Genomic DNA, 10876 nt, shown 5'->3' on the forward strand with positions numbered 1-10876 from the left:
CACGTCTGGTTTGTTTGTGACATCAGAGTCTCTCTCTCTCTCTCTCTCTCTCTCTCTCTCTCTCTCTCTCTCTCTCTCTCTGTGTGTGTCTCTCTCTCACACTCTTTCTGGGTCTCTGCCTCCCTCTGTCTTGCTCTCCCTCTATCGTTCTCTGCCTCTCTCTGTGTCTGTCTGTCTGTCTGCCTGTCTGTCTGTCTGTCTGTCTGTCTGTCTGTCTGTCTGTCTGTCTCTCTCCCTCTCATCATCAAGGACTTTGGGAGCTGGTACGTTCTCGTTCATTTTATTATGTTTTTATGGTTGCCGGCTTACATTTACTTTTTTAAAAATGATAAATTAACACCTGAGCATTAATGTGATGTCTATTTCGTATTTTTTACGTTACTTAATTGTGTGACAGAGTGAGCTCACCCTGACAGTCTCAGATAATTCAGGCATGTTTTAAAGTTTGACTTTGACTCCTAGTCCTAGACCTGTAGAGATGTTGTCCTGTTGCTAAATATAGCAACTATTCATGTCCATTTAGGCTGCATGAGGTCATGTTTTTGTCAGAGTAATGTTTTTTTCTTCTAAAGCATAGCATCATCTGCCTTCGTGCTCTTGAGTTATTGTGATGACCAAGTCACATACTGTATTTCTTGTCCGTGACGCGACCAAAGGAGACTTTTAGCTCATTATGTATGAGGCGTCCTCTCTGCCATTATGAAACATCCTTCACCTCTTGTGTCTGGCTGGCAGAGGAAAGCTTCATTTATGCCCAGTCGCACCGCAGAGTTGCAAAAGCCGTTCTACAAGCTCACAATGCTCATGCTTGTAGATCATCGCTTTGTCAGGTCGGGTTGCCAATTTCATCTGGTCAGTTGTTCAGGAGGGAGAACTCAAAAAGGATAAGAGGATCAACAAGTTAAATAAAAGTGATGATGACACAAAGACGGTTTGAAATGAAATTAAGCTGATAAAATGTTACTTTATCCTGATTGGCTGAACCGAAGAATAACATTATATAGGTATATTTCACCAACAAAATAACCTTTTTTTCTATCGATTACTCACCACATGGAGGCTTAAATTCATGTTTTTTTTTTTGCCAATTATGTGATGATAATAATAAAGACCATCATGAATCCGGTAGGAGACACAAAGAGTCTACTTTGATCGTCTCCGTTGTGATCTACAAGCAGCTTAGTGGTCGTCTATTTTCAAATGTTTGAAGTGCTCATGTGGCCTATGATGGTCGCTTCTTTTGGGCTTGTTTTCCTAATAGACCCGACCGATTGCTCAGTTATTTTCCCTCGCTAAACCTGTCAGCGGTGATGTCGGAGCGCAGTGCTCCACGCAGCGGGCTGAGGTTGGACTGGGTGTACGGCTACCGCGGACAGCAGTGTCGGAACAACCTCTTCTACACGGCCGGGAAGGAGGTGGTCTACTTCGTGGCCGGCGTGGGAGTCGTCTACAACACCCGGGAACACACCCAGAGGTTCTACCTGGCGCACAATGATGACATCATCAGGTACTGTATGCTATTATGGAATCCGTAGGGGACGCGTGCGGAAAGATTGCTTGTTTTCTGTGATGACGATGGAGGCGTGCCGTCTCAGGCGACCTTGATCCACGTGAGACACCGCCGAGCGAGCATTAGCGAGCGAGTCGCCGTGTCGAGTGTTGCGAAGGTCGCATGAGCCGACTCAACGCTGTTACCGAGTTATGTGCCGTTATGGATATCCCCCTGACCGCGCGGTCCAAGTGAACACAGCGGAACGCTCCCGACCTCCGCTCCAGCCAATCACAAGCCGCGGATTCTAATTTATTCAACTCTGTATACTACGGACTCCACTGCACTAAAGCACATTGTATAATTATGCATTTTCTTGTCCAAAGAGCTGGAAATGAACTAAACTGAAACTGAAACGTATATATATATCGTTTGCCATCAGATCCATCCATCCATCCATCCATCCATCTTCAACCGCTTATCTGGAATCGGGTCGCGGGGTAACAGCTCCAACTTAGACTTCCAGATTTCCTGATCCCGAGCAACTTCCTCCACTCCCTCAGGGAGTATACCGAGGCGTTCTCAAGCCAGATCGACTTCTTGTAATCTCCATATTTCAATTTCTTTTTCATGTTTTTATTTTTAATAAATGAATGCCCCATACTTCCTCCTACAACAGTGCCACACAAAAGTAGTCCAAATAGCCGATGATAGATCGGCTAATTTCACTATTTTAATTTAAAAATGCATTTAGGTGTATTAAGGTTTTGAACATTATGAGGTTTCCATCTGACAGGGGCTGCACCGGGCCATTATTGGTTACAATTCCAAATAGAACTGCACTCTGTCAACTTGCGTGGCGCCTTGTGCGCAAGTAGGCCGTGTATGGCCTCTTTGTGTGCCAGCACTCACCACTCTGCTGGCGCAAGTAATAATTTGTCTGAAGAAACTGCATGTAGGAGCCCAGACAGACAGACTCAAAGATTGCCCCCCTGAAGGAAAAGAAATGTGAACAAAGACCTAAAGGTTCAATTGTTCTGGTCCAGGTGAATCTAGCATATCACTCTGTTTATAAGAAGAGAGTGAGTGTTTATGACTCCTCGGTGGCGTAATGAGACTGTTGTAGTTTGATGCCAGCACACGTTTATTCAGCAGAGTGAATGTCACTTTATTACTGTGATGAAAAACTCTGTAGTCAGCAGACACACTGGACTTTATTACTGACTGACTGACTGACTGTTGCATCACTGTTTTATACATACTCTTAAAGTATATTTACATTATTACTGTACTAACTTGTAGTTGCACTGTATACAGTTATTAATTACATTTCTATTAATTCCTATCAGTGGTTCTCGAACTGTTTTAATTCCAATTACACTGAGAGCATGCAACTGGAACCAAATGGACCTGTGTATTCAAAAAGTGTAAAACTAAATTATGTGTGGCTTCTGTTATAAGACATAATTTAACTCAATGTCACAATGACAAAACCCTCTCTCTCTCTCTCTCTCTCTCTCTCTCTCTCTCTCTCTCTCTCTCTCTCTCTGGCTCTGCTTTCTACAACTGACACCATTACATTTATGAATTGGCCTCTCTCACTCTCTTTCCGTCCCTTTGTGTGCAACTCTGTGTGTGCGTGCGATGCGTACGTTTGGAGGGCGCGTGCGTTTGGGGTGCGGGGTTAGTGGGTTCGTTCTGGCAGAAACTGCCAGTATAAAATCCTCAGATAACCTTCTGGCAAGAATAGCAGTGGTGTTCTGGCTACAGTCCATGTGTGTGTCCAACAAAGTACCGTGTCCCAATGCCATGCTAATGATATACAGTATCTTTGTACAGTGGGTGCTAATCAAATTATGTGTTATTAGCTTGTATGTATAGAATTATAGATACGGTAGTTGTCGGTAAACGTCACCGTCATACAACTGAGAATACATTAGGCTTCAGTGTGTCTCCCATTGCTTACAAGTAAGTTAAGTAATTGAATCATTGTGGAATTTATATCCATTAGACAGAAGTGCTTCTCAAACCATTTAATTTTAAGGACCTCCATAATAATAACTCTTGAGAGAAATGGAAACAAATTAACTGGTGGGCCTCCATTGTACACTCTCGAGTCTGACTGCACTTTGAGAACCACTGACATAGACATGCAGCCCGGCATTTGTATACTCTGTGAGTTAAATTATCACTTTATTTACAGTCAAAAAACTGATTTTGCGGTCCATTAAATATGTTAAATGAAACAATCTCTGCTGTGTCTCAGTGTATTTATACAGACACTACTGTTTGCGCCCCAGCCTGTGTCTTCTGTGAGGAAGAGGCCCAACAAACCCCCGCTCTCCATTCCGACATGCTGCCATTCAGACATTGACTTCTAATTGTCTGAATGGTGACACTTCCATATAGGCTATGGTTAGGGCTAGGTATAGGGTTAGGGTCTGAATGGTGACACTTCCATAGAGGTTGTGGTTAGGGCTAGGTATAGGGTTAGTGTCTGAATGGTGACACTTCCATAGAGGTTATGGTTAGGGCTAGGTATAGGGTTAGTGTCTGAATGGTGACACTTCCATAGAGGTTATGGTTAGGGCTAGGTATAGGGTTAGTGTCTGGAACCCACTGCTCCTGTATTAAATGTTTGGTACTGGGAGTCTGGTGCAATGCACTGACCCTGGACCTGGTGAGACGTACCGGTAGGAGGGGCCCGGACAGGAGTCAATCCACAGAGCCTAGTCCTTCCACGCGCCAAATTGCCTCTCCCAGTCCCAGCAGAGTATAGTTCCGGAGCAGCGGAGGGACTTTATCAACCTCGGCTGGGTCACCTGGATGAGGGGTATGATGTTGCGAGACCCGAAACCCTGATGAGTTCAGGCTACATCACTGATGATACGTCCCGAGTGCCGCGCTGTGAGCGTGTATTCAATAGCTAAAGTATAAAATAATTCCAGGCCCCTCCACCTTGGGCCCTAGTAACTCAGTCCCACTTTCCCCCCCTTATGACGCCCCTGCTGACAACCTTCTGTCTGTCTGCCTGTCTGTGTCTCAGTCTGTCTGTCTGTCTGTCTGTCTGTCTGTCTGTCTGTCTGTCTGCCTGTCTCTCTCTCAGTCTGGCGTTGCATCCAGAAGGCTCCCTGGTGGCTAGCGGTCAGGTGGGTAAGGAGGCGTATGTGTGTGTGTGGGACTCGCTCACCATGCACACCGTCTCTCTGCTGCGTGACGGACACTCACACGGGGTGGCCTGTCTCACCTTCAGCGCAGACGGAGAGGTAGGACGCACGCACGTGCATGTGCACACACACACACACACACACACACACACACACACACACACACACACACACACACACACACACACACACACACACACACACTCACTCACACTAGAGGTGTGTACATCGCCATTGCCATCACGATTCAATTTGATTACGATTCACCAGGTAACGATTCAATTCTACGCCTCACACTTTTCTATATTATTGCACAACATGGCACATTTTTCATCAGTCAATACAAGCGGTCAGATATACTGGACAACACATGTTATTTAGAATTATATTATATATAATATGACATAGGCCTTAAAGGAGTAGTTCACACCACTTCTTCCCACCCTATTACTATGGTCAAAAATCGAGTCTCGAGGGCATGAGTAATCAATAGGAAAAAAAAGAAAGACTTTATAATGTCCAGCTCTGTGTGTGCGTGCGTGTGCGTGTGTGCATGCGTGCGTGCGTGTAGAGGTTAGCGTCTGTGGGCCTGGATGCTAACAACACCCTGTGTATCTGGGACTGGAGGAGAGGGAAGCTACTGGCCACCACTTCTGGACACTCAGACAGAGTACGTACACTGTGTGTGTGTGTGTGTGTGTGTGTGTGCGTGTGCGTGTGCGCATGCGCGTGTGCGTGTGCATGTGCGCACGTGCTGGCGTGACTAGCTCCTTTCAGAACCTCTCCCAAACAATACTTTTAAATCGCTCGTTTTGTCAGCCAGCTCCATGTTTTTTGTCAGCCTGTGGCCATTTCTTGCCCCGACCGCTTGGTGGCTGCAACGCAGTTTAACGCCGACTTGGCGAGTCACATGACTGCTTCTGTAACATTTCACTGGGAAAACATGGAGCTGGCTGACAAAATGAGCGATTTAAAAGTATTGTTTCAGCACATCGCTTGGATTACCCCCGCCGTTAAAAAAGTACACATGTGAGAGACAGGTATAGGACCTTTACTTTTTGGATACAATGTTTAGTGAAGGCAGGGGCGGCCTTAAGAATTGGGAGGCCCGTTTCAAGATCTAATTTGGAGGCCCCCTCCCCCCCCCCAACCCCGAAAAAAAAATGAATATACTGTATATACCGGTAGGTCTACCAGAGATCGCGCTAGTATTTTAAACTGCCGGTCAGCGTGACCTGGCACGATTAAAATCCACCAGACATCTAATAAAAAGACCTTTCATAGATATCTGTATGCATTAATGACAACCAGGTCCGTATAAAAGCAGCCTAACACAACAACCATAAGCATTATGTTTTGGATTGAACTTGCACAAATACTGTACATTAATTACTGTACCCACATTACCATTTGCGCATTGGCGTGACATGTTAAGGTAATAAATTAGGATACTCACAAGTTATATTGTGGATACAAGCAGTGGATGCTGTCCCAGCGTCTGGTTTAATAGACAGACAGGACAGCCTTTTGGGGAAGTTGACATAATTGCTCCTCATATAGTCTATATATATTCCATTCAAGGTAACGTTTTAACGTGTCCAGCTGTCCACATGATTAACACCGTGTTTCATCTGACTGGATCAGGATGCGACAGACCAGTGTTGCGTCCATGTTTGTTGTTGTCATCTTAAAATGAGCGTGCATTGTTGTTAATTAGTGGTTGAACAACTTGCCAACTTTACTTACAAGTGCCCTCTCGTTTGAAAGGGTCTGTGATGTATTCTAACTAATAACAACTTGTTTTGACAGTCCATCCATTTACAGTACATATACTGTACAACTAAACCACGCGCCTAGCTCGTATTCCAAAGTCAAGCCTGAGGGGGGCTTCCGATTTTCGGTCAGTCGCATTGAGCGTCATTTATTTAGACTGAGATTTACCGGCAGTCGGAGTCCCCCCTGGCCACAGGACATAGGCAGCACTTGCGCGTTACAGAAAGGGGGCCCCAAGGGGGCCCCAATGTGAGAGGGGGTTTCCGATGGACGCTCATTCGCATTGACCGTCATTTGGACTTAGACTGACCAGCTGTCGGAGGCCCCCCTGACGGCCGCGGCCCGTTTCAATTGAAACGGTTGAAACATAGTAAAGGCCGCCTATGAGTGAAGGTAAGAATGGTTAAAAAAGTGGCGAACTATCTTCGGAAAAGCTCATATGGGCTCGTTATGAGCAGGAACCTCATCTCGGAGCATATAGCGGAGGGAGAGGTTCTGAAAGGAGCTAGTGTGTGCCTTGCGTGGGTGTGTGTTTATGTATGCTCTCTCCACCAGGTCTTTGATGTGTGTTGGGACCCCTGTCAGCACAACAGACTGGTGAGCTGTGGAGTGAAGCATGTCAAGGTAGGCCTTTACACACACGCACGCACCAGGGGTGTTGTTGTCCCGATTTAAAATGAAGCAACACGGAACTGAAAGTTCCTATGATTGGCCGCTAGTTGCGCTGTTCTGGTACCAGAAGCAACATGTTCTCCATAGGATTCCATCCTATTATTCCCCCGAACTTTTACATTTGATTTTCTTACCTCCATAAACATTGTCATAAATACCTTATGGTTCCTGACGCTAGTTTAAAGCCTCGTTTCAATCACCATGATATGCGTTTGTGAATATATGGTACAATTTATGTTATATTTGATGTTATAGCAGGGTATGCTGTAGGAGGGGCTTGTGATCATAGGCTTGTGATGATTCTTCTTTGTGTGCTTTATTTTCGACAATGTCTGTATGTATGTATCCCTACGGTTGCACGTGACCTTTGGCAGCCAACAGAATTCGAGATGGTATCATTTCTACCAATGAATGTTGATTTCTACAATGATGACTGTCCATTCTACAATGATGACTGTCCATATTTCTTTACAGTCTATGGCACGCACACACACACATGTTGCACCCAAGACCTAAATAGCAAGACATGCCATCTCCAGTATCTACGCGAAGTAGGTGGCTAAACAAGGACACTGGAAGCAGGTTAGAGTCTATTATTTCCAATGGAAGAGTGAACGTTAGCTTCCAATAGTCACTGAATTAAATATTGGACCCGATCGCCACAAGCCACACAATATTCCCAAAACTTTCATACTAAAATCACCTTTTCAAAGAGAAAATCAACGTTATTATCATCTTTCTCTGTCCCAGTGACGCACTCTTGCGGTGCTTTGTTGTTGTCGAGTGGAAACCTTCTATGTCCAATACCATTGGTTTTGTATTTATCATTTTAAAATTCATTTAAACTTGTGAAAATAGCCGATCTACAAGCACACAACGCCTCGTGATGCGAGGCGTTGTGTGCTTGTAGATCTGCTATTTTCACTAGTTTTGTGCTATATTCTTGGAAGATGAAGCAGGGCTTCACTTTACAAGGTTTACAAGGTTTCTGCCCGACAATGACAATATCAAACTTAAACTGAGGGGACAGGATTTGCAACTGAGGGTGAAAGGCCCACTTTGGCACCCCCATGGCGCCGGGCCTACGCCAGATTCCCACGCCCAATTAGGATTTGTGTAGCATGTCGCCTTTTTAGTGGCTCCAGTTGACCCTTTGTCAAGTCCCGCCCGTGGTTGTGCCCCGTCTTCGCAACTACTGGTTGCTGTTTCTTGGTTGGACAAAAATCCTGTTTCTCCATCCACTACCATTGAAATAACATGTTTTTCAGTTGCTTCGTATTGATGTTCTGTGTATTCAATTCTTATTTTAAACTTGACGTCAGTAAAAAGGAACATCTCAGGTGCAGTATAGTGACTGGGCGTGATGTTCCCATTTATAACTCTGGTCTCTCTATGGTACTCTCTCTGTCTCTCCGTAGTTCTGGTCTCTCTACGGAAACGCCTTGACACCGAAGAGAGGCGTGTTCGGGAGGAAGGGCGACTTGCAGACCATTCTGTGCGTGGCGTCGGCTAAAGATGACATCACATACTCTGGGGCGCTCAACGGCGACATCTACGTGTGGCGAGGACTCAACCTGACGCGCACCATACAGGCCGCGCACGATGTGAGTCCCATAGCACACATATCACCATACAGGCCGCGCACGATGTGAGTCCCATAGCACACATATCACCACACAGGCTGCGCACGACGTGAGTCCCGTAGCCCTAGGGACTAGAGAGGCAAAACAGGGAAAGAAACCTGTGGAATAAATGCATTTGGAGGAAAAGATTAATAAATACCGAAGAGTTGAAACGGCACATATGTATGTCTCTATCTGTATGTCTCTCTCTAGGCTGGTATCTTCTAGCCTGACACTTCAGTCCGCACATCAGTGTGAGATGTCTGGCGCTCGCAGTCAGGCAAGGTATCTTCACTACAGTATGTCTCTATGTGTATGTCTCTATGTGTATGTCTCTCTCTAGGCTGGTATCTTCACCATGCACTCCTGTGAGGAGGGTTTTGCAACGGGAGGGAGAGACGGCTGCGTGCGGCTGTGGGACCTGGAGTTCAAACCCATCACCAAGATAGACCTGAGAGAGAGCCAACACGGTTACAAAGGTACTGCACCACTTACCCAAAGGTACTGCACCACTTACCCAAAGGTACTGCACCGGTTACCTTACCTACAGATAGACCTGAGAGAGCGAACATGTTTACAAATGTACTGCACAGTTTACCCTACCTACAGTAGTACAGCACTTTTCAATTTCAAAACATAAGAAGAAAATTGTCAGTTGAACCCGACATCAAGATCCAGTGACCTAAGAACACGACGAACGAGACACTTCATGTGACACTTCATTTGCATGACATTGCCTTGCAAAGGAAGTGAAAATAGCAAATGCCCTCCTCCTCTCTCTTCTCTTCTCTTCTCTTCTCTTCTCTTCTCTTCTCTTCTCTTCTCTTCTCTTCTCTTCTCCTCAGGTCTGTCCATACGCAGTGTGTGTTGGAACGCTGACAGGATCCTGGCTGGAACTCAGGACAGTGAGATCTTTGAGGTGAGTTAAGACAATGGTCAGAGTCATTTATTTATTTTTGGTTCGGTTCGGGGAGTCTAAAATCTCAGCAGCACAGAACAGACGAATTAACGATGACAGGGACCATCCCTTCCTGATCGTGTGTGTGTGTGTGTGTGTGTGTGTGTGTGTGTGTGTGTGTGTGTGAAGCTGATCAACCCCTACACCCCCACCCGGTCACTTAGATCAGCCAACACAGGGATGCTGACAGAACCCTCGCTCAAAACTCCAGGGCAAAAATCCACTCGTCCGAGACAGTTTGCCCTCCTGGCCCCCAAGTTGTGGAATAAACTCCCTGTCGCACTTAGAACAACGGACTCACTCGCTAGCTTTCGCCGTGGACTGAAGACTCACCTTTTCAGACTCCACCTAAACCCTTAGCACTACAGAAAAAGAATCAATGAATACATGAAGCTAGTTAGCATTTGTTTTTGTTTTTAGGTTTTTTCAGAACTTTGATTATATTGTGTTTTTTCTAGATAGATATCCATTTGCATTTGTTATATTGTTGATGATGTACTGACATATTATCTTGTTTATTATTGTGATGTTATCTGCTTATTGTAAGTCGCTTTGGATTAAAAGCGTCTGCTAAATGCCTAAACTGTAAACTGTAAACTGTGTGTGTGTGTGTGTGTGTGTGTGTGTGTGTGTGTGTAGGTGCTGGTCCATGACAGGGACCACCCCGTGCTGGTCATGCAGGGTCATGGCGATGGGGAGCTGTGGGCGCTGGACGTTCACCCCAAGAAGCCTCTGGCGGTCACTGGGAGTGACGACCGCACCGTCAGGTCAGAGGTCACTCAACATCCCCATGCATTGTCATTAAGGCTGGGCGATATTAGTAAAACCTTCGATATTCGATAACGTTGTTGAATACCTCTATCGATATTAATCACGATATTAGTCAAAACAATTGCATTATATTGTTTTTAATGTTTTTCTGCTTTAGGTCCACTGCCTGCCTAACCCAGATAATGAATAGCATATCCATGCATGCACACTGCACAGTACACATAGAAGGGTTAGGTGGGTTTTGTTGAAATGACCACACCTGGTTACAGAGGTACTGCTTTGTGCTACGTGCATGCACAGTGGGTCTGTTAATTAATTTGACACATACAACAATACCTCATTTCAAGCCGCCTTCGTCGATATGTATACCTTGCATGTTGATACCTCGATATCGATATATTTTCGATATATTGGCCAGCCTTAA

The 10876-nt window shown here is 45.3% G+C and overlaps 1 protein-coding gene across 1 annotated transcript in view; it reads left to right on the plus strand.

The window, feature by feature from the left end:
* Positions 1 to 1310: 1310 nt before the first annotated feature.
* Positions 1311 to 10876, plus strand: part of LOC308296791 (echinoderm microtubule-associated protein-like 6) — a gene marked incomplete at both ends in the record, with an annotated part of 56515 nt that continues 46949 nt past the window's right edge. Inside the window, 8 exons of the mRNA XM_080740116.1 lie at positions 1311 to 1507; positions 4596 to 4755; positions 5228 to 5326; positions 6985 to 7053; positions 8520 to 8705; positions 9067 to 9202; positions 9569 to 9642; positions 10321 to 10448. Coding sequence (XP_080596242.1) covers positions 1311 to 1507; positions 4596 to 4755; positions 5228 to 5326; positions 6985 to 7053; positions 8520 to 8705; positions 9067 to 9202; positions 9569 to 9642; positions 10321 to 10448 — 1049 coding nt within the window. The remainder of the gene's footprint in view (positions 1508 to 4595; positions 4756 to 5227; positions 5327 to 6984; positions 7054 to 8519; positions 8706 to 9066; positions 9203 to 9568; positions 9643 to 10320; positions 10449 to 10876) is intronic.

Source organism: Nannobrachium achirus, assembly GCF_963921795.1.
Source record: "Nannobrachium achirus genome assembly, chromosome: 13".
Taxonomy (NCBI): domain Eukaryota; kingdom Metazoa; phylum Chordata; class Actinopteri; order Myctophiformes; family Myctophidae; genus Nannobrachium; species Nannobrachium achirus.